Source organism: Pyrgilauda ruficollis, unplaced genomic scaffold (assembly GCF_017590135.1).
Source record: "Pyrgilauda ruficollis isolate IOZ18807 unplaced genomic scaffold, ASM1759013v1 scaffold69, whole genome shotgun sequence".
NCBI classification, from domain to species: domain Eukaryota; kingdom Metazoa; phylum Chordata; class Aves; order Passeriformes; family Passeridae; genus Pyrgilauda; species Pyrgilauda ruficollis.
In genome coordinates this window covers 726,005-752,538 of record NW_024528710.1, presented here as the reverse complement: position 1 = coordinate 752,538, position 26,534 = coordinate 726,005, and the positions used below count along the sequence as shown (strand labels likewise).

General features: G+C 50.7%; 1 protein-coding gene across 4 annotated transcripts in view; it reads right to left on the bottom strand.

The window, feature by feature from the left end:
- Positions 1 to 26,534, bottom strand: part of LOC121362977 (S-adenosyl-L-methionine-dependent tRNA 4-demethylwyosine synthase TYW1-like) — a 92,379-nt gene that overhangs the window by 61,303 nt on the left and 4,542 nt on the right. For all 4 annotated transcript variants that reach the window (XM_041484934.1, XM_041484935.1, XM_041484933.1 and 1 more), the window contains exons 7-10: positions 25,152 to 25,433; positions 24,180 to 24,287; positions 12,961 to 13,048; positions 411 to 463 (exon numbers count right to left, since the gene is read on the bottom strand). In XM_041484934.1, coding sequence (XP_041340868.1) covers positions 411 to 463; positions 12,961 to 13,048; positions 24,180 to 24,287; positions 25,152 to 25,433 — 531 coding nt within the window. The remainder of the gene's footprint in view (positions 1 to 410; positions 464 to 12,960; positions 13,049 to 24,179; positions 24,288 to 25,151; positions 25,434 to 26,534) is intronic.

Sequence of the window (26,534 nt, the reverse complement as noted above, 5' to 3'; positions counted from 1 at the left end):
CCTGACTGTCACAACCCAGCCCCAGCACAGGGGGTTCAAACAGCCTCATGTGCCTGCTCAGGTGTGGCAGTGGCTGTGCTATCCCTGTTCCACAACATCACGACAGGGATACAACCTTCCCACTCCTCCCTCACGTGGATTTCAGTAGGCAGAAGATGTTTTAACAGACAGCAGAACAACAGCAAAAACCAGAAAAGGATGTTCCCAGCTCTGTGCCACAACTCTATTCTCACTCTTTGCAGAGGAATTTTAACAGCTGGAAATGCAAGGTTACAGCTTGAATGATGGAATTTGGGTTTGTGCAAATAATAGCACATTTTAAAATGATATTTCATCAGGAAATTGGAATACCTGAGCAAGTCTCTAGCTTTGTTTTTATTTAGGAAATGAGAAAAGGAAACAGAACGTACCTTTGTCCATCGGCAGAGCTTCACCCCAGAATGGCTCCCAATGAGTTTATAACCTGAAAACAAAGCAGAAATCATCAAAAAGCTGAATTTAGCCTGCAAAAATTGACACACAAAATATACCTGGGGGTACCCAGAGTGACTGACACCGTGGACTCAATGCTGCTCTTCCCCTCTGGCCCCAAGGTGACACACCAGCCATGGCAGTGCCACCCCAGGGACCTCAGCCAACTGCAAATGGTTTCTTTTAGTGGGACAGGGATTGATATTGCTGAGTCTGGTTTGAATCAGGGTGCCCAGGGAACTCCTGCATGGACAGGATGGCAGAGCCTGGCTAACCCAAGGAGCAGGACAGGGAACCAGGAGCATCTCCCTGGCCCCAGGCCATGACCCTAGAACAGCCTCCTACCCAGCACCCAGGATCCCTGTCCCAGCCTGCAGCACAGGAGCTGATTCCCAGTGCAGCTGGGAGGGCACAGGAGGGAAACACAACCAGGGCTCAGCCTGAACCCTACCTGAGCCTCACCAGTTCCATGGTGAGGGAGCTGCTCCTCCACACCCAAAGGAAAGCTGAGCTCAGATCAGCTCCTCATTCCTCAGCCAAAGTCAACACAATTCTATTCCAATGGGTCCAGGACGATTAATTGCACAACGTTCATTAAGCACTAAGTGCTATTATTACCCAAAATGCCTGAGTGGGGTTATATCCCTCTTTGAGAAAAGTGCTTAGAGGCCAATATGTCTGAAGGATTAAAAGTCCCTTCAAAATCAGCATAAAAATAAGAGGGATTTGAGACTCCTCGAAGTGTCCCTCACAGTGGCGTTCACACCTCACTGGCCTGGCTGTCCCCAAACTCAGCACCTCCCAGCTGCCTGCTGCACCTTCCTGCTGCTCTTATTAACACTTTCAAGGCAAGGAAAAATATCACATTTTAGCTATCAAGTCTTCTTCCTGCCAACCAGTACAAACTTAACAGGGAAAAAGCCTTCAGCTCAGCAAACTGGCCTTCAGCTCCTCCACAGCAGCAGCACAAGTGCCCTGCCCTGCTCGTCTGTCCCTGAGCTGCTCTGGCACAGCAAGGTCCCAAAGCAAGGTGAGAGCAGCTGCATCCTAAAGTCCCTCACACCTGCAAGGACACCGAGCCAGCCAGGAACTGCAGGAGCAGCAGATGCCACAGCAGCTGCAGCAGGCAGAAATCAAACTGTGCACACAGACAGGGCTAACAGGGAACCAAACCATGCTCTGCTCCTGCCACTCAAACCCAGCAGGGACCTGCCCAGGCTCCTCTGCCCACTTCACCTGGTGGTGCTTGATCCATCTCCTCGCACTGGAATACACAGGCAGAGTGAACTCTGCTGCAAGAAGGCTGGAGAGGGACTGGGGACCAGAGATGGAGGGACAGGACACAGGGAATGGCTGCCAGAGGGCAGGGCTGGATGGGATATTGGGAAGGAATTGTTCCCTGGTAGGGGGGGCAGGCCCTGGCACAGGGTGCCCAGAGCAGCTGTGGCTGCCCCTGGATCCCTGGCAGTGTCCAAGGCCAGGCTGGACACTGGGGATTGGAACACCCTGGGACAGTGGAAGGTGTCCCTGCCCTGTCCCCTTAAGGTCCCTTCCAGCCCAAACCATTCTGGGACTCTGTGACAGCCCTTCTAAGCCAGTCCACGAAGCCATGTGCAGTCCTGGGACACCTTTACCTCAGACTGGCTCACACTCAGAGGATGCTGGTGCAGGTTCCAGAGGCACAGCCACACACACACAGAGCTGCATGTGGCTGGAACCCAACACCTCCCTGCCCTGGCTCTGTCCTGCCTCTTTCTGTAGCTTTTCCCTGCAAACAGCTTGTCCAGAAAGGTCTAATCTCAGCTGAGACCTCCCTGCTAAAATGTGTGTCCTTACAGGATTTGTGGATGAGAGCTGAAAAGGTGCTGCATTCCTCCCCTTTCAAACACAGCTGTCCAAGACACACTCTGCTGCTGTCACCCAGCACAGTCCAAGCCTTATTTTTCCCATTTCTCCAAATCCAGCACCACCAGTCATATAAGATTATTCTCTCACAGATCACTTGTCAGTAACAGCAACATGGCTGCTTTCAAATGGGTTTTGCAGAAAAATTACATTGGAAATAGGACATGCCCACCCAGATCTGCTACTGAGCTGTTTGAGGGAAGAGAGGAAGCAGCTGAACTGAGCAAGGTGCCAAGCTCCAGAGCTCCAGCATTTTCTCTTAGGTTCCTTAAATCAACTTCCACCACGTGGAGCACCCACAGCTTCCTTTAAAGGCCAAGAAAATTGAACATGTTCAACATCAGTCTTACAAACGCCAGCCAGCTTTGGGGATGAGAGAGGGGTTACTCATCTCTGTCACTGCCAGAAGTCCCAGCTGTGGTGACAGGAGGGAGCAGCAGAGATGTGCAGAACCCTAAAGCCACAGAACTGGGTCCTGCACCCTGTGGGGAACTGGGAGAAGGTGTGGTCATCCAGCACTAGGTGCTAGCCATGCCAAGCTTCTTACACTTGGCCATCAGAGAAAATACCAGAGACCAAGGCTGGACACTTGCTCCCCCGCTGCTGCCAGGGAGCAGAGACTCTACAAGACTGCAAAGCCTTTTTTCAGCACCGGCTGCACTGCTGGGAAGGAGGCAGCAGAGCAGTCTGGGCCAAAAGAAAGGACAAAAGGCTAAGCAAGAAACTGGGAGTGTCTCAGAATCACAGAACTGTTCTGGCTGGGAAAGCCCCCTGAGATCATTGAGCCAAACCATTCCCCAGAACTGTCCCATGTCCCCAAGTGCCACACGCACTGGGCTGTTAAACCCCTCCAGGGGTGGGGACTCCATCCTTGCTCTGGGCAGCTGTGCCAGGGCTGGACAACAAATTCCAGGAAGGAATTTCCCAAAATCCACCCTGAGCCTCCCCTGGCCCAGCCTGAGGCCGTTCCCTCTCCTCCTGTCCCTGTTCCCTGGGAGCACAGCCCGACCCCCCCGGCTGTCCCCTCCTGTCAGGAGTTGTGCAGAGCCACAAGGGCCCCCTGAGCCTCCTTTTCTCCAGGCTGAGCCCCTTCCCAGCTCCCTCAGCCTCTCCTGGGGCTCCAGCCCCTTCCCAGCTCCATTCCCTGCCCTGGACACACTCCAGCCCCTCAATGTCCTCTCTGTAGTGAGGGCCCAAATCTGACCCCAGGATTGGGGTATGACCTGAGCAGTGCCAGCACATGGGGACAGCACATCCTTACTGCAAAGCTTCAAATTAAACATGTGAAAAACAGTGATCAAAGCCAGCCTGAGGGTATCCAGCCCTGTTCCCACACTGCAGCTCCTGATGAGCCTTCTGGAAGCTCAGACCAGCTCCACTCTTCCCTCAGCTTTGCCACAACGTCCCTGTGGCTCTGCCAAGGCCAATGGTGTTGAATCCAATCCTCCTGATGGCCCCGAGTCTGGAGCTGTGGGTGCCAGGAGTCCCTGTGAACACATTTCCCCCTTGCTCTGAAGGGCTGTGACTCGTGACCAATAACTCTAAGTGCATATTTGGATACAACACCTTTCAAACAATCCAGTGTTTGATGGACCTCCTGTTCCCCACCCCTGTGTACCTTCAGACACTACAGCTGAACAAACCAATCTATTTATTATTTCCACAGTCTAATATGCAAAGGATCCCTTCAGTTATGAGCAGGCTCACAGTAATCAGGTCAGCCCCCAACTGAAGGACAAGAACATCTCATCTGAAGGCTGGGTATGAGTTGATCCTGGTCTAGATGATAAATTTTAGATGATCTAGAAGCTTGCCAAACTTCACTGAAATTAAGTGTCACTTTTATAGACGTGAATTAAGCTTTTAAACAACCTTTGGGGTGAAATGAGCGTTATCAGGCAGTAACACCAGGCTGAGGAACATGTGGTGATTGCTCACCCTGACAGGCCAACTGGAGTTTAATAGAGCACAGAGGGATGTGGAACTGGAGAGATGGCCAAAGTCACAGCTCCTGACTGCTCCAGAAGCTGGGGCAGGACTGTGTTCAGCTCTTTGGAACCACACTGCAGCATTTCCACTCCATCCTGGAAATAAGAGTTTAAAAGTCCTTTCTCTGAAACTCAAAGAACTCATGGAGGAAGCCAGCTGAGCGCTCAGCACTGAGCCAGGACACTGCTGCCCGTATTCCTAGGGCACATTCCAGTATCCAGGTGCTTTGGATGTGGTTGCCAGTTTACCACTGGCAGACACACATCCAGTCTTTCCAAACTCCATGGACATGGGTGAATTATGTCCTTAACTGAGCAATTCTGTTATTTTTGAGAGCAGAGCAGGTCAGCTGAATTTCTACAAGCACAAGTGTCGCTATCAGGAGCTGTGTCATGTCCCCTGCACTCTCTGAAGAGCTGTGCTGAGTGGCCTTCACGGACTGCAGACCATCCCCAGGTGGCAAAATGTCAAAAAAACCCCCACAGACACTGAATCCCTGAGGATAGAAAAAACCTCCAAGGTCATCCAGTCCAAGCTGTGTCCCATCCCCACCTTGTCCCCAGCCCAGAGTGCTAAGTGCCATGCCTTCCTTGGGCACCTCCAGGGATGGGGACTCCAAACCTCCCTGGGCAGCCCCTTCCAGTGCCTGAGCACCTTTTCCATGGGGAAATTCCTCCTGATGTCCACCCTGAGCCTCCCCTGGCCCAGACTGAGGCCGTTCCCTCTCCTCCTGTCCCTGTTCCCCGGGAGCACAGCCCGACCCCCCGGCTGTCCCCTCCTGTCAGGAGTTGTGCAGAGCCACAAGGGCCCCCTGAGCCTCCTTTTCTCCAGGCTGAACCCCTTCCCAGCTCCCTCAGCTGCTCCTGGAGCTCCAGACCCTTCCCAGCTCCATTCCCTGCCCTGGACATGCTCCAGCCCCTCAGGTCTGCATTGTCCTGAGGGGCCCAGGGCTGCCCCAAGCACTGGAGGTGCCCCAGCAGTGCCAGCACAAGGGACAGTCACTGCCTGCTTGACACCTCCCAGTTCAGATCTCTGCATCACCAGAAGTTTGCTTTGACCCAAAATCCCAAAGCAAAAGATTCAACACTGAAAGAAAGAAGGAGATCCATGGTTAAAAAAGCTCCAAAAATCACAAGGAAAAGACTGAGCCATCCTTCTCCAGGAGTGCAGGCTCTGGGAGCTGGGAAAGCCAGTCCAAGGCCTCCCTGTGCCCCCAAACTCTGCTGGTTGTCACAGGGCTGCCCTGGAGCAGCCAAGTCCAGCTGCCACCTCTGTGTGGGGCTAGCCAGCACTCTCCTGCAATAAAACCACTGCTTTGAGGCAGGGATTATCTGCTAGAGCTGCAGCTCAGGGCAGTCTCGCACTAGCAGAAGTTTTACAGGGAAGAAATTCCCAATTTCCTGTGACTCTGAAGGACTGCAGTTTAACAGGGCCAGAGGTGAAAATCAGTGACAGCAGAACCCATCCCCACCACCTGTAAGGACCATTTTCCACACTGAAACACAACCGCTGTGCTTGAGTCACCATCCAGACAAAGAATACTTGACAATTAACAATAACAGTAATAATAATAATAACAACAACAAGAAATGCCCCTGGTGAGGCACCTGTTCAGATTACATCAGTATTTTATACAAATCTAGGAAGAAGGGGACGCTGGGAACTGGAATTTTTCAGATTGCCCAAGCATGACAAGAGACACATCCGGGTTCATTCCTAGAACTGCTCAACCTTGAAGAAATTCTTACCAGGTCCACCAAGACCTATTTTAGATTGTTTCTTTGTTTGAAAAAAGGCTCTTAAAAATACAAAAGGGTTGTGATTTGGGAAGGATTGCCCCCACGAGCTGAAAGCAGGAGTGAGACAGAAGCAGGGACAGCAGGACTGTCCCTTGTTAGCACAAACCCTGTCCCTCCCAAAGGGATGGGAGGATTGGTCTCCCAGCTGCCCCAGATCCCTGGCACTGTACACAACATAAACATCTTGAACACTTTTAAGACACAGTAAAGCCTCCTGGAGGCAGTGAAAGGGATTCAGCTGCTGCACAGACAACCCAGAACCAACCTAGAGCCAGGGAAATCAGACTGGCAAAACTCAGGGCTGAGAATGCCAGGAGCTATCACAAGTTCCAACCTCCACAGCTGATCGTAAGAGACCTCCAGGATTCTCAAAACCTGGTGTTTTCCTTTGATTCAGATGTCTCTTTTAATCCAAGAGCACCTTTCCCTCTGAAGCACAGGAATATAAAACCTCCCACGGCCAAAGGAACCATTTCCTGTCCAACGATGCCTTTGCCAGAAACAGCCTCAGTTTCTGTGTCAGCCACTGATACCCCCACCTGCACCAACACCAGAGAAAACGCAGCACAGCCTTCTGTATCTGGCCCCTTTGTCCAAAAGCACCACCAAAGCATCCCAAAAAGGGATCGTGGGCTGGTTTGGGTTAGAAGGGACCTCAAAGATCAACCAATCCAACTGGCCATTCAGCCATTCCCATTGGAATGGCTCCCACTGCTAGAGGGCAGGGATAGATGGGATATTGGGAAGTAGGAATTGTTCCCTGGGAAGGTGGGCAGGCCCTGGCACAGGGTGCCCAGAGCAGCTGGGGCTGCCCCTGGATCCCTGGCAGTGCCCAAGGCCAGGCTGGACATTGGGGCTTGGAGCAGCCTGGGACAGTGGGAGGTGTCCCTGCCATGCCAGGGGTGCGGTGGGGTGGGGTGAGATGAGCTTTAAGGTCCTTTCCAACCAAAACCAGCCTGGGATTCTGTAATTCTTTATTCACAGAAAAACATAGGAAATCTGCAAGCACTTGGCATTTTTAAGAGCTGTACCTCAGAGTCAGCTTTGGCTGAAGTCTGGAATGGGGGGTTCCACCTGCACAAGTCTCCTCCTGAAGCACCCAGCACACACCCAGAAGGTAACAGACAGAACTGCTGACTGCTATGAGCTGCATCTCTTTTCTGTTTTCCTGAGACACTTTTCAGTCATTCAGGGCACATTCCTTTCTCCACACTTCCATTTGTCTGAACAGTCCCCTTGTGTGGGGCGAGTGTCACATTACAAAGAAAGGACAGCAAATTTTATCCTTGCCTGAACATATCCTGTACTTTGTTCCAGCTTAGACTTAATTTCAAAGCCCAGTACTCTCCAAAGCCCTGCCAAAACCCAAAACAAACGTAAAAAAGGATGCACTTCAAAAACTGTGTTTATTTTTATTTTCCTCTTTGTTATACATGGGATTATTCTACCAGCTCTGGTAACACATGAGAGAAGAATCAGCCCCCTAAATGTGATTTATCCATCTCCTCTGCTCTTGCTCAGGTGCTACAGCTGTGCCAGCACATCAGAATTGCAGTCAGCTCTCCACCAGCTCCTGGCAGCTCTCACACAGCGGGGCTTAAGCATCTTCTGCTGCCTGGACTCCTTCCTTTCAGCTGTGTGTTTGCCCTTTATTTACAGGCATTTCCTAAAGAATTGATCTCTGTGCCTGGGTTTGGTCATTGTATTTATTCTGCTCACCACGAGTAATTTCTTAGCTAGCAAAGTAATTTTTAATCTGCCCACAGCCAGTATTTGATTTCTGTGGCACATTCTGGGGACTGCACCAGTGCCACCGATCCCGGAGCCAGCTGTGGGCTGCTAGTGCCACCTGGAGTTAAACAGCTCCTCCCAAAGCCTGCCAGCTCCCAAACTCTGGAGCACAGAGCCTGCAAAGCACCCAGCCAGCAGCACCAGTACAGTCTGTGCCATGGCTTGGGATCCCATTTCCACACACTGACCATTCCAAAGGCTCAGCACAGAGAGCCAGGCTGAGCTGGGCACAAGAGCTGCAGGAACTGGGAACCTCAGCCCAAGATGGGCCAGCAAAAGCCACCAAAGCTTTTAAAAACCTCAGCTCCAGGTTGGTGAGCACTTGACAAGCCCAGCCTTCAGTATTTTTCTGAAGTCAGCCTCTTGCCTGCCCTTCCCCACTAAAAGCCACAGGCCAAAGCACAGCTTTAGCTGCAGCACAAAGTCAGAGCACAACAGTTCAAGTGGCTGCTGAAGCCCAGACTATTTCAGATAAGAGCTGTCTCTTAATGCACCACTTGTCTTTGGAGACAAGTAAAATAGAGGTGTCCTGGGCACCCTGGGGATAATTTGTAGCCTTCCTTAACCAGCAAGGATAGAACCAACTGGACTGTAGCAAAACTGTCCTTGTGGGACAGAATAATTCATCCAATGTCAGCAGGGTCAGCCTTTGGCATCATTAACCCATTCCCAGTGTGCTGCCAGGCAGGGAAAGCAGGGATTTGTTTGGTTACAGCAGGAGAGAGCAAAGCAAAGAGCATGGCAGAAACACAGTGTGAGCAGCTTCAGAAATCCTGGAATCATTGAATGGTCTGATCTGAAGGGACCTAAATCCCATCCAGTCCCACCCCTGTCCTGGCAGGCAAGACCTTCCACTGTCCCAGGGTGCCCCAAGCCCCATCCAGCCTGGCCTTGGGCACTGCCAGGGATCCAGGGGCAGCCCCAGCTGCTCTGGGCACCCTGTGCCAGGGCCTGCCCACCCTCCCAGGGAACAATTCCTAATTCCCAATATCCCATCCAGCCCGGCCCTCTGGCACTAGGAAGCCATTCCCCTCTGGAGCCTCCCTCAGCAAACACTCAGCTCTCAGGGCTTGGGGCTCACTGCTCCTATTCCACTCCTGCCCCGCTAAGGGAAGTGCGTCAGAGCCGACCTGGGGCTACTGAACAACCCCTGTGACATGACAGGGCTGATGGAGGCGGCTGGCACTGAGACACATCATGTCTGAGCTCCAAATAGCTCAGGCAGGCGGTGAACAATCCCTCTCCCAGCTGCCAGCATCCAGCAGGACGTGGCTGGCTTCAGTCAGACCATCAGCATCAATAAAACATTTGGCAAATCCGGGAGCAGCTGTGACTAATGACGGCACCAACCCCAGCAGAGCACAAAGTCATGGTCAGCCCCTGAGTCATGAACAGACTGACTGGAAGGGACCACAGGAATCATCCAGTCCAGGCCCTGGCCCTGCACAGACACCCCAACAATCCCACCCTGGCCATCCCTGGAGCTCCTGGAGCTCTGGCAGCCTCGGGGCTGTGCCCATTCCCTGGGGAGCCTGGGCAGTGCCCAGCACCCTCTGGGGGAAGAACCTTTCCCTGAGCTCCAGCCTGACCCTCCCCTGACACACAGAAGGGTGTTTTGGTTTTTTGTTTGTTTTACAGAAAAAGAAAACCCCACTGTGTTTTTCTCCTTTCATCTTTCCTATTGAAACAGCAGCTTGAGACTTCCTCTAAAGCTCACCAAGGATTTAAATGTACTTCCTGAGAAATCAGGAACACTGGAAAGGCTCACCAAACATACCAAATCCTCCTGGCACCCAGGCCAAGCAAAAGCAACTTTCAGCCCAAAAGGGATTGTGTCAAAAATTTACAAGCAACCCCAAAAAGCAAATGTGAAACTGGGCTGCATTCACCAAGCACCACAGGAAATGTGACCATGGAAAGCTTGTTTCCATTTTATTTCATTTCTTTCTGGCTACCTGGACACACAGAATGGGTGAAACGCTACCAGGAGCACTGCAAACCCAACAAACAACCACTGCCAGCCTCTCCCCCAGTGCACTGGCACCCACCAAACCCTCAGAGCTGTGCTGCTGTTTCAGGAGGAGCTGGGCACTGATGAAAATGGAACTGTGTTGCCTCTGGCTGGGACTTTCAAAAGCAGCTCTTGCAGAGTATCAAGGTATCTGCAAGTAGGCAGCTCCAAGGGCTCATACCTCTGCAACCCAATGGGGAGGCTAAATTTAGCCAATATTCAATGCCAGGCTAAAATAAAAGCCTTTGCTTAACTACTGTTCCCTTTACCTCGAGGAAGGTAAATTGCTTTGAAGGTGAATCCACAGTGAGCACTACCATGGTCTGAGGAGATGCTGCTCTAAGGAAAACCTCTGTTATGCAACTGCAGTATCAAAGAACAGCTCTCCCTGAACCACCAATACTCATTTTGCTTCTCTTGGGCTAATTATGCCCTCAGGGATACTCTTGAAAAGACACTGAGCCTACACCCAAAGACACCAGTTGGTGCAAAATAAATGAGATAATCTTTTGACTACACTGCACTTGTTATTTTAGGGGGAATGATGCTGAGGGAAGAAGGGAATTATTTTATTTTTGTAGCCACAAAAGCCTTCCTGGTGTGTTATTTACAGGAAAAAATGTTATATGACATAAAAAAACCCCAATGCAGCTTCTCTTTTTCACAGCTGAGTGACCACTGAAGAATTTGGTGAGCAGCAGAGGAGGGAGAGCTGGGAGAAGCAGCTGGGCTGCGAGGATACAACAGTTCAGAGTCTTTGAAAGTGCAGATTTATGTAAGCAGATCCTACCAGTGGCTCCAATACTGGCACTACCATGAGCACTGCAGAAGGGAAAATATGGACCCACTTGTCTGGATAATGAATTCCTGTCCCTGGAGTGCCACAAGGAAATCAGAGCTCTCTGGGGAGCCTTCTTTGGGTCAAAAGAATTATGGTAGTAAGGTGACCTTCTCTCCAGCACTGCTTTGTTTTCCAAATGTCCACTTTATACAAAAGCACAGTTCCATTCACACCCAAACCCAAACGAGCAGGAGTGAGACTGAGCCAAGGGGAAATGCTCCAACCACCACACAGAGCACAGGGCCAGCACAGAGCACTGCCCCCATCCCCTGCTCTCCTTAGTAGTAACTGAATAAATAAAAACAAAAGGCTGCCACCTTAAACACAAAACCAAGTAAAATATAAATAAAATGCAGTCAAATACATGACAAACAAAACCAAAGTAACTGCCACCACAGCCTTCAGGAGTGAGGCTGAAAAGATGGACTGGTCCAAGGCCTGCACTGGCCCCAGCGAGCAGCAGCTCCCTGGGGCCATGAGGAGAAGGCAAAGTCTCTGCCACTCCTTGCTGAGCCCTGGGGTCACTCCTCACACCACACAGTAAAAGAACGGCTCTTTGCTTCCCAGCTGTGCCAAGGCTAATGCCAACCCAGTGATCAAAGCTGGCAGCCACGGGCAGAACACTGCAGGCACTGCAAAGCTCAGGCCAAAGAGCAGCTGAGCCCGGAGAGCAGCAGGGCTGGGCTGCACAGCTGGACTGGCCCAGGACACGCCAGAGCCCAGAGCTCAGCCCTCAGTGACACTGGGGCATTCTCAGGAGCTTCAGGAGAGCAGCCCAGGCCAGCCCCATCCCTACAAGTGCTGAATAAATGTGAGGATGTGGCTCCTGAGGTCACGGCTTAGTGCTGAACATGGTGGTGATGTGGTGTTGGTGGTTGAACTTGATGATCTTAAAGACCTTTTGCAACCTTAACAGTGCCATTATAACACTGATTTAGCAGCAAGGCAAGCACACTCCACCCCAAGAGAGAAAAGAAACCGGACTAAACTCCCTTCAGCCTCCATGTGAGCAGCAAAAGGAAGATCCCATCAGTCTCCTCCTGGCTCTGCCACTCCCAGCTGAGGCTCCTGAACTGCAGGGCTCAGTCTGGCTCTCCTCATGCTGGTCCTTTGTTTTAGAAAAAGACATGAAATCCACTCCAACTGCTCTCATTGGAGAGCTGCTGATCTAAACATCTAGTGGATGGTTAAAATTAGTCTGAACTACTTCCTTTTCTGGAAACAGTGTTTCAGCAACAAATCAGAGTTTGAAACTGAGATAAAAGCAAGGGACTAAGTTGCAAAACAGATGCAAAGCTGATCTTTAAATACTCCCTGACAAACCTACACTGTGGGAGCTGCAGAGTGTGGGACCATGGACACATCTCTCAAGCTGCCCCAGCAGGTACATCAAACCCTGGGAGCTCCAGGCACCGCATGAGGAGCTGCCCAGGAGCCAGCAGTGTCCTGGGGACATCAGGAAGAGCATTCCCAGCAAGGCAGGGAGTGATCCTGCCCCTCTGCTCAGCTGAGGTGAGGCACATCTGCAGTGCTGTGCCCAGTTCTGAGCTTCACAGCTCAAGAAAGACCAGGAGCTACTGGAGAGGGTCCAGTGGAGGCCACAGGAACAATTTGGGGTGTGGAGCATCTTCCTGGTCAGGAGAGACTGTGGGAGCTGGGCCTGGTCAGTCTGGAGAAGGGAAGGCTGAGAGGAACCCCATCAATCCATAAAATATCCCCAGGGCTATCAGAAGATTGTGCCAGGCTCTGTTCAGTGGTGCCAGTGACAGGATGATGAACAATGGCCATGAACTAAACCACAACCAATTCCATCTCCACATGAGGAAGAACCTCTTCCCACAGAGTGGCAGAGCTCTGGAACAGCTGCCCAGGGCAGGCCTGGAGTGTCCCTCTATGGCCACAGCCCAAACCCCCTGGGACACATTCCTGTGCCACCTGCTCTGGGGGACCCTGCCTTGGTGCTGTTGGACTGGGTGATCTCCAGGGGCCCTTCCAGCCCCAGCCATTCCGTGTGTGCTCTCCTGTCTGTGGGTCAGGCCTGCCACGAGGGCCCAGGGCAGCCCCTGACCCCACAGAGCCCCTCTCCCACTGCTCTGCTCAAAGGCAGCTCCAAGGCTCTGAGCTGTGCCCCAGCTGCTCTGGCAGAGCCTCACCTTGTTTAGTGAGTGCCTCCCTCAGGGCCGGGGTGATCATCTCTCTCCTCTCTGCTCCAGCAGCTCCTTCCTGCAGCTCCTGCTCTCTCTGTTGGAAGAATTACAGGGAATTACAGCCAGTTAGAGCCAGCTTCACCTCAAACACTGGGGCACAACCACACACCTGCTGGACTAAACCGAGCCAAGTGCCACACAGCAATTCCTACTTCCCTCTAATCCTGCATCTCATTCCTCTTCCCAGCAGTAACTTAGGATGGTAAACTGGAAAAGGAACACCCCCAGCACACCAGATTTGTCCCACTGACACAGCCGTAAAATTCCCAAGGATATTTTAACAACCAGGCTGTGAAATCTCACCCAAGAGTGACTCCAGGTTTTTTAAGCCCCAGTGTTTCATGAGTGCACAACAACTTCACAATAACCAAACCACTATGTGCCTGGAGTGCCACTGCTTGGGAGAATTCAGGGAGCACCCCCAGCACTTCACACAGCAGAGGAGTCCTGGAGCATCCACCAAAATTCAGCCACTGCAAAGGCCTGCAGGAAAAGGCTGCTCCTCCTACCCACAGCCCCTCCAGCAGCAGCCCATGGAAGTCTGGCTTCCAGCTGCTTCCACACACAGCTAAGCCCTGGACAGGAGCTCCAGATATTGGGATAAAGTCATAGGCAGGAGAAGCAAACCCTGGCACGTAACAAGTGGTGACTCCCCTGCTGTGTGAGTGTCACTGCTGAGACTTTATGGGTATTTATTGTTTCATGTCTGCACAAAGAAGCATCAAAGTGGAAATAATTACTTGGATATTTCATGCAACTTGTAATCTGTCAGTCCTTTATGGCTTTTATTGAAGGAGTTATGGATAAACAACAAAAACCAGCAGAGGACATTTTGTCTTGACAACACTGAGGCGATTTCACATCCAAGCCTCTTTTGTGCCAAAGCCATGGAAAAGTTAATGGAAATGCTTTCAGTTTGAGTCTCCTCACCAACTGTCAGCATCACTAAGGAAACCAGTGCTCCTGACTCGCCAAACTGCTCTTCATAAACAGGGAAAGGAGTCTGCCTGCTCCTGCACATGAACAGACTGCTTCTGTACCTGAGCGAGAGCTCACAAAATAAAAGGTGCCTCCAAGAAAAATACATTTTAATATTAAAACCCACACACACAGAAGTTCAAGGACAAAACAGAGCTCCTAATAAACACTTGAGAAGGAAATAGGAGAGTAAAACATTTAGAGACAGAGAATATTACCTTCCCTACTCATTTTGAATAAAACTACCCACAGCATCAGGGATGTTGTTCAGAAATGTATTTTTCAACAGCCAGTAACACAACATGGTCCTTTCTGAACGAGAAAGCTGCATCCACCTTCTACTTCCTTCCATTCAGCTTCCTGAGCCTTTAGGCAGGACTTCACTGGTTTCTGTAACATATCAAAACTCTCCTGGAAGCCTACATCTAATAATTAATTGCCATTTAGTGGGTTTTAAAGCTCATTTCTGGAGCCTTGATCTTAATTTATCAGCAAGATTCTTCAACAGTAAAATATTAATATTGCTGGGAAAGCTTCATGCATAAGGAAGAAAGGAGATAATAGATAAAAAACTTCATCTTCCAAGTGTTAAATAACGAGCTTGTCCTGCCACAAGCCATCACTTAACGCAGGCCACAGGCAAGGCCCTGCCACAGCACAGACTGAGACCTGGGCTAGAGGAAGGAAGCCCTGCCCATGGCAGAGGAGTGGAACTGGAGGAGCTTTAGAGACCCTTCCCACCCAAATCACTCCCTGATGCTGTGATTTGGGAGCCTCTCAAAGTCCTGAGCAGGATTTAAACATGGACACCTCCTGGCCTGTGCTTTACCATCTCAGGCCAGGTCAGTCCTCCCAGAAGAACTAAATCTCCTCTATGGAGCACACCCTAATATTAAAAATGCAGTCATTGAATTAATTACAAATGAGAGACCACATCCAAGAAAGCCTCCAAACACAGTCCTTCTGCAAGGAAAACATTTGTATTTCTACCTCCCTGTCACTGCAGCACTTGAGAAAAGCACCTCAATAGAGCAACATTCAATTCCTTCCTGGCAAGGCAGAAATACATTTCAATTATCATTTTCCCCTCACAGAGGGGATCATAATTCTCCCTGCCCACACCCTGATGTGAGAGCCTGTAAACAAAACCATGCTTTGGTTTTCCCTGCCCTGCAATACCTGAGCTGTTCACTTTGGCAGGGGATTGGTTGCACGTACTCCTGGTGGGAAATGGAATTCACTGCACAGGGATTTTCACTTATTTGCTTAATAAACCTTTCAGATCTGTTATTGAGGGTTGGAGAGGAGGGAAAAAAAAGTTAACTTTGCACAGAGGAAACTTCTCCAGTTGTGGTGATTTAGTAGAAAGCCCTGCAGTAAATCCAAGGCAAATCACTGTCTTTCCATAACAAATCAAGCAAGCAGTGACAAGAGCCAGCTTTTCAGGCCCTTGAAATACTTCACTGCCAAAAACTGGAGGTGCAGCTCACAAAGAAGAGGGCCAGAGATGAGGAAAACCTCTGGATACAGCCCGATTCCTTGGAAGGCTCAGCAGAGCTCTGGTGCAGGCTGGAGGGGTTTGGTTGTGAATGAAGGCAGCTGAACCTCAGCTGTGATCTCAGCTCTGCAGCTGAAGGGAAAAGGAATCCCTTCCCTCTCCCTCTCACACAGGCAGCACAACAGGCAGAGGCAGCATATTCCCAAGGCAAGGAAAACACAACTTCCACGGACCAAGAGCCCCTGACAAACATGAGGGCCTCAGCATTCCCTGCCCCAGGACAAATCCCAGTCCCAGTGTTTCAAAGGGCTTCCTCCAAATTTGCCTTCCAAACTCAGCCCCAGCCACCCCCAAAGGTGACCACCAGGATGTGCTACTGCCACTTGTCCTCCTCTCTGAATTGCCCTCTCCAGTTCTCGCCCTACTTTGGGAAGGACCTTGGGACACTTGAGCATGTCCAGAGGAGGCAACGAGGCTGGAGAGATTTATTTAAGGTGTTTAGGACATGGGTTGGACTTGATGATCTTGAAGGTCTCTTCCAACCTGCTGATACTGTGAATTCCGTGATTCTCCAGGATGCTCAGGTGCCCAACACCTCCCTGTGTTTCCCACTTTATCCATCAAACACTCTTCAAACTGATTGTGCAGGGGGTAGAAAAATAAAAAAGGCACTGAAACTCCACACAGAGGCTGAGAGAGCTGGGGCTGTTCAGACTTGGGAAGAGGGGGTTGTGTGGAGGCCTCACAGCACCTGCCAGGGTCTGGAGGGGACACAGGGAACCCAGAGACGGACCCTGCATCAGGAACTGGAGGGACAGGACAAGGAGTAACAGGTTCAATCTAACAGAGGGGAAATTAGGGTTTGATATTATGGAGAAATTCTTTCCTGTGAGGGTGGGCAGGCCCTGGCACAGGGTGCCCAGAGCAGCTGTGGCTGCTCCTGGATCCCTGGCAGTGTCCAAGGTCAGGCTGGAGCAGTCTGGGATAGTGGAAGGTGTCCCCAGACCACAGAACAAGATGGGCTTAAGGTCCCTTCAAACTCAAACTGTTCTATGATTCTCTAAATTAACTGAATTTAGCACTTTTAGCTTCATGGCTCTATTTACTGATGTGCCATGGCAGGTCAAAAAAAGCTCCCCCAAAAGCTTTTACTTTCAGAAAAAAATTTACACCCAATTATGACTCAACTTCTTTTCCACTTAACCTCCCAGTGGTCAGACAAAGGGAACCCCTGGCCTTGGCATGATTTACAGCCTCATCCATTTACAAGCTCCAGGATCTTTTCCCAAAAGAAAAGCACAAGCATTAAGCAAACAGGAACATACAGGGCTGGAGCCAGCACTAACAGAACAGCACTGAGAGAACGCTGGCCAGGCTGTCAGAAAAAGCTGCCTGCAAGAAGGATTAGTAACACTTCCCCAGGAGCTGGGGAATGAACTGTTGAAGTTCATGAATTACATGAATGACAGTTGACGTTCACGGAGCAGAGCTCTGGAAGCAATGCCCCAGGGGCAGCAGGACAGGCAGCAATGCTGGCAGCTCCTCCCCTTGCTCAGCCACCTCTGGCAGGGGCACCACTGGCAGAAACCACGGGGGATCTGGGGAGCTGGTGGGACACCAGGCTGCCCACAGGAATGCCATTCCTTTCCTTACAGAACAACCTTCCTGGAAGGCTGAAACACATGGGGAAATGGGGATAGGGAGCCCACTCTACAGGCACCCCTGAACACAAGCACAGGAGCAGAGGGTGCACTCTGGGGACTGTCCTCCTGCAGGGACACAGCTGTGGCTGTCACAATTCAGCTGTGACAGGCAGAGACAGAGCTGCAATTTGCTGAGCCCAGGGATGAGCACCCTGTCAATCCCACAGCACCCCGGCCCTCGCTGCTGTCAGTCATCAGCAGAGACAGCCAGGAGCTCCTGCAGCAGAGAGGAGACCTGAGAACTCAGAGTGAGTGAGCTGTGAACCAGCAAGCAGCCCAAAAGACAGAAAATCTTATTAAAAACAGCTGCCAGAGTCTACATAATCACAGGCTACACACCCACCTCAGCACTGCCCAGTGAAGCACAAAGAGCTGAGAGCAGCACAAGGAGTAAGAGGGGAACGGGGCAATGCAGCACCTGGCCATGCCTGAAACATCAGCTGCCTGGGCCAGAAGGGAAAATTGGGGCAGGTGCTCTCAAAAAGTGGCTCTAAAGTCACAGAATCATGGAATGGATTAGGAGACCCTAAAGCTCACCCTGTTCCACCCCTGCCATGGCAGGGACACCTCCCACTGTCCCAGGCTGCTCCAAACCCCATCCAGCCTGGCCTTGGGCACTGCCAGGGATCCAGGGGCAGCCACAGCTGCTCTGGGCACCCTGTGCCAGGGCCTGCCCACCCTCACAGGGACAATTCCTTCCCAATATCCCATCTCTCCCTGCCCTCTGGCACTGGGAAGCCATTTCCTCTGTCCTGGCACTCATCCTCCTTGTAGATTCCCTTCAAAAAGGGGAAAGACCCTGAGAAGTTCTGACTGATACCAAAAAATCAAAAAAAAAAAAAAAAAAAAAAAAACACAACCCCAAATTCCAAAACAAGACTTTTCTCTCCTGAAGTAGAAACCCCTGTGAATTTTAAATAAGGTGGTGGAATCCCCATCTCCCTCCCTATGCTGTAGGATATAGAAGGTCTCTGGTGTTATTCTGAGGCAGCAGCTCCCACCTCCCACCTAAACAAAGGAAAACAGACCTGCAGCTCCATCCTCACGGGGGAGGGGGGAATTTTCCATTTCCCTTTGTCTGAAAAGTCAGTGCTGAGATTTCTGGACACTTACAGCATTTAAATCCCAAACTCCTGCAGACAAGCAGTGACAGGAGCTTATGCTGCCATCCAAGTGCATCAGCCTGAAAGGGCACTGAGCATCTTCCATGAAATGCAGAGGCAAAAATGATCACACCAAAGTAATTTTCTTGTAGATTCAACATCTTGAGCCCAAGTCCTCAAGGACAAGAAACCTCCCAGGTCACAACTTTCCAATATATCTGCAGGGCTGCAGTGTGTGTTTAGAGTGCTGCACTGAGCTCCAGCAGCACTGCTCTGCTGTAGGACAGTTTTTACAAGGTGCTGCTGAAGCACAGCTCCAACTCACACACTGCTGAGGGACTGTGCCAGAGTTTGTTTGATTTGGGAGACTTCCTTGGACAAGCCAGGAAGGAGATTGATTTTCAAAGGCACCAAAGGAGTCAAAACTAACAACGTGTCTGTGTCTACCCAAAAGGGACTGCTTATACTTGAAAACTGAGCCATATTTTCACATTTTATTTCTTTCTTCTGTGCTACAAAAATCCCAACTGAAGCCCAGTTAACACAGTTTAACAAGTGTCCAAAACGCCCAAATTCAAACCAGTAAGATTTTCCATTCAGTATCTTCTGCTCTCTCACACAGAGCAGGCAGCACACATCCTTCCACACTGTTGCCATCTTCTGCAGATTCTTTTTTAAATGGCTCTGTAAAGACTTCTCCATTCAATTTATTTCTTTTCCATGAGTTCAGGACTAAAAGAACATTTAATTTCAACAGCAATTTTTCAACTGGTCAAAAAACCACAAAATCCTGGAATGGTTTGGGTTGGAAGGGATCTTAAAAGCCCATCCAGTGCCACCCCTGCCATGGCAGGGACACCTCCCACTGTCCCAGGCTGCTCCAAGCCCCAGTGTCCAGCCTGGCCTTGGGCACTGCCAGGGATCCAGGGGCAGCCACAGCTGCTCTGGGCACCCTGTGCCAGGGCCTGCCCACCTTCCCAGGGAACAATTCCTACTTCCCAATATCCCATCCATCCCTGCCCTCTGGCAGTGGGAGCCATTCCCTGTGTCCTGTCCCTCCATGCCTTGTCCCCAGTCTCTCTCCAGCTCTCCTGGAGCCTCTTTGATCTAGGGAGAGCTCAGAGCTCCTTCCAGAGACTATTCTCCTCTCCAGGTGAGCACTCCCAGCTCTCACAACCTGGCTCCAGAGCAGAGAGGCTCTGCTGCTTTGATTTGTAGAATTTGGAGACATCCGCTCAAATCTGTCATTAACAAGCAGAAAACTTTAAAAATGCACAGCAAAAAGAAAACCACCTGAGAAATGGAGCACAAAGTTGGTAAAAAATGGTGAACAGGAGGGCTGGGCTGCTGCAGGGTCAGTCCTGACCATCTCCACCAAAGGATGCAGTCAGGAAAAGGCTGCAAATAAACACTCAGAGCTCTCAAATGCCTTTACCAAGGAAGTCACTGCCACACCACGACTGCAGACTGCACATCCAGACACAGGTTACATAAAAGTTATTTGTGGGGGCTACCCTTTTATCACTCAAAAGCCTTACTCAGAGAATGCCTCAAGATCTCTTGTAATTTGTTTAGCAATTGTAATCCTTTCCATTAGCCAGGGTTTAGAGGAAAAAAAGATTTGAACCCAGGAAACGAGAAGGCTGAAGTGTCCCTATGGCAAATCCTACCATTAATGACAGACGTAGTCCTCAAGAAGTTAAATTTAATTTCTTAAAGCTCATTTTAAAGTGTAGACTCACATTGAATTCTGAGACAGAGTAGCACAGGTCGGAATCTGGCCCAGAGCAGCTGCTGCAGATAAGAGCACATTTTTCATAAAGGAATCCCTCACCCTTTAAAAGCTGAAGCTTTTTTTTTGGAGCTGTTCACATCAGTTTGAACTGAAAGTCACATACTCAATTTTTTTTCCATTTGGTTAACATATCAATGATTATTCCTTCCTCCTTTAAAAAGTTCTTAGCTGTAGCACAAAGTTGCACATGACCCTTGGTCTGTAAACCTTAGGCCTTAAATACCTCATTGCCTACTGCCCCACTCCAACCAAACCCAGCTTCCTTAAGAGTTCCTTCACCCAGGGCCTACAAGGTTAGAGCTTCCACAGCAGCCCCAGCCTCCAAGGACTACCAGGAAAGGCTGGAAGGGTAGGATTTACAGTGGCTAACCCAGGGTGACTTTTCAGGGACCAGTGCCAAAGGGGCCCAGGGCCACAGAGGGACACAAACCGAACACTCTGGGACAGGCTTTGGTTCCTGTAAACTCTCAATGTGTTCCTATCACCCCCCTCTCTCTTTACATTGCAAACAGCCTGTCAGCATCATTACACTGCTTGTTGTAGAAAACATGAGCATCCATCTCAAAATTGCATCAACAAACATGCTCATTTGATTGCTTCCAAACCCATCAAACAAGGAATCAGGACATTATTATTGCTATTACTCATGCTTGAAGTTCAGAAATGTGAAGGCTAATAAAGTCATTCCATTCCCGAGGAATGAGTGTAGATGGATCTGTCCTTTCAACTGATCTCCCAGCTGCGGGAGATAATCCACACTAAGAACTGGTGTCCCTGTGATTAATGGCACCTTGCAGGCCATAAACATCATCAGAATTCACTTTCCCTGACAAATCCACATCAGGGGAGGAAAGCTGGAAGAAAGGCAAAGTGTGCCACAACTGCAAAACTCCAAAGTCCACCTTGTTCTTAATGCATTAAAAACCATCAGCACATATTATGAGATTTGGTAAACTCATGTGGAATTTGCTGTTGGATCAGCTACCAGGTAACACATTACCAATATCTACCCAACCCTGCGTCAGTTTGGGCTCAGACTCAGTGTGCAGAAGGCACCATCACCATGAGCTGTGAAACTCCACACTCAGCAGCTCTTCAAAAATCCATCTCTTCTCTAGCTCAGTCTGTAATAGCTATAACTCAGCCTGGCAGAGAGGTTCTGGCATTCCCCTGGAACTGCTGAATCTATCTGCCTGGTCCAAGTGCCTGCAAGAATGCAGTACCTGCTTCAAGCCCCTTGACAATACTTTACAAACCTGCAGAATTATGGGGGGGGGGAAGCTGTAAGACAAATCTCAGCCATGATTTCCATCAACAAGACAAACAACAAAAGACAGATGCAAAATTAAATGAAGATGAGCAGCAGAGATGTGAGCAAGGATTTATTAGATCCCTCTACAGCCTCACTTTGCCATTCCAGAAAAGGCGGACAATAAGGAATTTTGACTATCTGTGCCTGCCTTACCTGCTAGTGAGCCTCACAAGAGCCAATCCATGCAGAATAGATGAAAGCTGGACCCAAAACCATTTCAAATTAACTACAACGCACAAATCAGAACCTGCTGTTCCACATCCCATAGGCAGAGGGGTGAATACACAACAATGACATCCATAGAACTCCTGCTGGAAAGCGTCAGGCTCATTCCAGACCCAAGGAACTCTGAGGAGGAAGAACTGTCTGTGACATAACCCTGAAGATACCCAAGTTTCTCTCAGACTTACTCAGCTGTGTGTGAGCAGTTTAGATCCCAAAGCCCAGAGCACTTGGCTTTGTGGGCAAGGAGTCTTGTAGGACAAGACTTGTAGTACTTGTAGGTTAGGTCAGCGTAAAACAATAGTGTCACACCCATTTTACACAGTTCAGCATGCCATGAGAGTGAAAATGGCTAAAAACGGCCAAAGGCAGAACGACTCACCTGGTACAGGAAACCTCCCAGTGCAGACTCAGAGCCTAGAAAGGGCACGGGACTTCAACAGAGGTGCCCTTATGCATACTCAGAGCAAGCTCTCAGCCCCACACCAACACTCTCCCCCTCAGGATTTCATCTTCTGCAGGAGGGCAGTGTTCAACTCACAGCAGAACAGCTCTGCCAGCTCCTCCAAGGAAAAGGTTCAAAGGATCAACACCTGCAGGTTCCAGCTCCAGGTGAGTGCCTGTGCTCAGGCAGAACTGCCCCTCTGATCAGGGTGGCACTTGGGTCACAGCCACAGCAACCTGATCTGCACAGAGTCACAGTTACTGCAGAACACAAGCACACCCAACACTCTCCCTGCTCCAGCAGAGCACCAGGAAGGCTGAGGAGAAAGCAGTTTGGATCCTGCCTCAGCCAAGGCACAGACAGCAGGGAACTTCTCCTGCCTGTGTACAAACCCACACCACACTGACCTCAGCACTGACTTCTTCAAGGAACAGCAGAAAGTATTTTATTGCTGTGCTCAGGATTTATTTGTAAACTGGCCTATGATACGTGGTTTTCCTGGGTTACACTGCTCCTGGATCACGATGTTGCTACATTCTGTCTGTCTGTCAGGGGAAGCTCAATGCCAATTCTTCACAGGAGCGCTGGCTGTCACCACTGCCCGGCAGGGCAGAAGCACTGCCCAGGAGCTGCCGCAGCACCCCGCTCCCTTTTGGCCGCTGACCTCTAGTGGTGAGCGCAGGAGAGAGGAGACAGGAACAATGTTAATGCTCTCCATGAGGAACTGCGGTCCTTTCTCCCTCCAAAGGGAAGCCAGAAGGTTCCCCAGCCTTCCCTCACGAGCTGCAGAGCACAGGCTGATCCCGGCTCCGGGGCAGAGCCCTCTCAGAGCAGCCAGCCTCGCCCCATCGCTGTGGGGCTCCTCTCCTCACAGAGCTGGCTACAAACAGCAGCGTTGATTTACCTCCTTCCCCTCCCTGAGGGAAGGAACAGAGATCCTCATGCTCCCTTTGTAAGCTCCTGCTCTCCAAGCACACACCCTCCTGTGAGCGTGGCTTCAGGTAGCCCAGCAGTGCCACCTCAGCACAGAGCACCAAGGACATTGCTGTATTTTCACAGAGTCACAGAGCAGTTTGGATTGGCAGGGACCTGAGACCGTCTCATTCCACATCCCTTCCACAGCTAGAGACACTTCCCACTGTCCCAGGCTGCTCCAAACCCCGTCCAGCCTGGCCTTGGACACTGCCAGGGATCCAGGGCAGCCACAGCTGCTCTGAGCACCGGGTGCCAGGGCCTCATTTTGGGAAAGAGCTGTAAAAACCCCACAGTGCAGACACACCCACGGTAAGGAAGTCATTACAGTTTGGTGAGAAGGGCATGGACAGCAGCTCAAGGGTGCACAATGACAGCACCATGCAAAGGGCACTGAGAGCAAAGGGGGTCAGCAGATGGGCTCAGAGCACATCACAAGCCACCCCTCCCCACCTGACCAACAACGGCTCAGCCAGCAAAAACTGGGGAGCACAGCAAGGCCCTGCAGCTGCTCCCTGTCCCTAGTGCTTGGTATGAGTGAGGTCAGTGTGACACATCTCAGCTCAGACTGAGCACAGGAAAGGGACACCAGCAGAACCACTGGGAACAGACCCAGCAAGAGCCTGGGATGGAGGAGGAACTGGGGCTGTGTGACAGGCCCAGTGTCTGAAGCACAGACCTCACCCTAGGGCAGCAGTAAGCAAGGCAAGGTGCTCTGGCAGCTGGGTGTTCCTGCTGCACCTGCAGCTCTGCCCCTGTCCTCACACCTGCATTTCAGTGACAACCCACAGGCAGTACAGGAACAGGACCTGTGTTCAGCCACTGCACTGGGAATCTCAGTGCAGAGATTTGCAGCCAGATCCAGTGTTAGCTCTGCAAGTAGATCTTCCCTCAGACTGGAAGTCACAGGTTACCACTGCAGCATTTTCTTGGTGAGCAAGCCACAGAGTCAGTCTGTGACTACACCCAACACTCCTCCAAAGATGTTCTTTTTGGGGACAGGCTCTTCAATAGCTCATATTTTACTCTCCCTCTAACCAAAACCCACAGATTCAAACCCAGCCAGTTATATTTTAATCAATCCAGCTGCTCAGTGAACAAGACCTGACTATTCCATACCCCCTCTAACAGCAGTACCTTTGCTTTCTTCATGCGGCCCATGATATTGCCAAGATCTTCAACATCAATGACGGAATCTGTACTTCCAGTTTCCTCCTCACTACTGGTTTCAAACAATTCCTCTGCCTGTGGAAGAGAGAAGAGAAAAAAATTAAGAATTTATCTCACTGTTAAATGTAAGTCTAAGCTAACCAGTGAAATGAGCTCTCCTCATCAATAAGGACCACTCAAAACAAGCAATAGCCTACCAAAGACCTGTAGGATGGATATGGAACCCTGAACCCCTTTAAACCCAAGTGCCTTGCTGACAGCAAGATTTATTCCTCCTGCTCTGCAGCAGCCAGCACTCCCAAACCCAGCCAGAAGAACCACGTACTTTCCTATAAAATTCAACCCAGCAATAACTTCCAACCCACAATATATGGCTCAAGGGAGGATTAAAGTGCCATAGCAGCTCTGGGTCTTGCACTGGAGAGCAATAGAGAGGATTTCTTAGTCAAAATCTGCAATCAATAAACACTCCAGAAGAGAGAAATTATTACAGGCAGACACACACACAGGACATACAGGACTTGCTCAGGTAACACACCCCAGCTGCCTTTGGAAAACCCTGGGATGCAGGCAGAGCAGCTGAGTTTCACCAGGTTGAAGTGGAAGCAGGTTAATGACTCACAGGGAACTGAAGGGTCCCCTTGGCCCTGGGACAAGGTAAAGGCTCTGCTGAGAACCCAGCCTGGTTCCCTGGAGCATCTGTCCCCAGCCAGGAGCAAAACTCCCTCATCACACAAATGCCTGGCTCCATCACTAATTCTTTGGTCCCTCTTTCAGATGGCTCATTCTACTTGTTATTGCCATGGGATCTCAGCTCTCCTCTCCCCCTGCTCCAGAACAAGAATCAGGCTCCCACAGCAGCCCTCTGGACTGCAGGAAGAAGGGGAGAAGTCAAACAGTGCTCCAAATAAAATAAGGTCTCAAGGATTTTGGCTGTACCTCAGTATTGTCCTGTTCTGACGTCCCATGGTCATGGTCCCAGCTTTCCTTGCTCTGCTTCCCTGAAGATTTGCACTTTCCCTTCTTGCACTTCCCCCTGCAGGGCTTCTTTTCCCCTCTGCAGAGCGCCTGGAGTCGAATGAGGAATTTGGTTTTCCAGGCCTCAAAGTCAGCCTCAATGCTGCCGTGCTTGCTCCGGGCCACATTGCTGTCCCCCTCAGCCCGAGCCATGATCCTGCTGGCACTGAGCATCCACAGCCACCTGTCCATCCTCCTTCCAACCTAGGGCAGGAGGAAGGGTTGGAAAGGAGATCAAACCAGGACCAAGTACAAGCAGCCAACCAGAAAAGCAAGGATCAGCCCTGGGAAGAGCCAGTGAGCTGCAGGGCAGGAACCTGGGGAGTCCCTCTCAGGTTCTGGCTCAGCACAGACACAGGGCAGCCCGAACAGCACCACAGCCCCTCAGACTCCACTGGAAAATTCCTCTGCCATCCCTGGGGTGAAGGGATGGGCTCTGGGAACAGACTGCCCTGTGTGGTGCTTGTTGGTCAGAACGGTCATGTGTGTGACACACAGCCCCAGCTCTGAACACAACCTGTGACAAGTGATGCCATTTTTCTGTGTGAGATGATACCAATGACCAGACAGAGATAGTGCCACAGCTCACATCAGGGAATAAAGCTAAAACCCACATCATAAAAAGGAGCTACGTTTAGAAGGCAGCAAGAGTTTACAGTACTGTGCCCTCAGGTGATTGCAGAAAGCTTTCAAAGCTGGGAAATGAATTCAGTAAGGATTTACCAAATGTGCTACCACACTTCCCAGTGCCTGTGGGACTCATTTCCCATTTGAAGTCCAATTGCTTCAGACCTGAACTGCCCAGGTGGCCAAGAAGGCCAATGGCACTGTCTTGTACCAGCAATGGTGTGGCAGCAGGACCAGGGCAGTGACTGTCCCCTGTGCTAGCACTGCTGAGGCACCTCCAGTGCTTGGGGCAGTTTTAGGCCCCTCACCCCAAGAAAGAACCTGAGGGGCTGGAGCGTGTCCAGGGCAGGGAATGGAGCTGGGAAGGGGCTGGAGCCCCAGGAGCAGCTGAGGGAGCTGGGAAGGGGCTCAGCCTGGAGAAAAGGAGGCTCAGGGGGCCCTTGTGGCTCTGCACAACTCCTGACAGGAGGGGACAGCCGGGGGGGTCGGGCTGTGCTCCCAGGAAACAGGGACAGGAGGAGAGGGAACGGCCTCAGGCTGGGCCAGGGGAGGCTCAGGATGGACATCAGGAGGAATTTCCCCATGGAAAGGGTGCTCAGGCACTGGCAGGGGCTGCCCAGGGAGGTTTGGAGTGCCCATCCCTTGAAGTGTTCAGTGATGTAGTACTCAGAGCTCTGG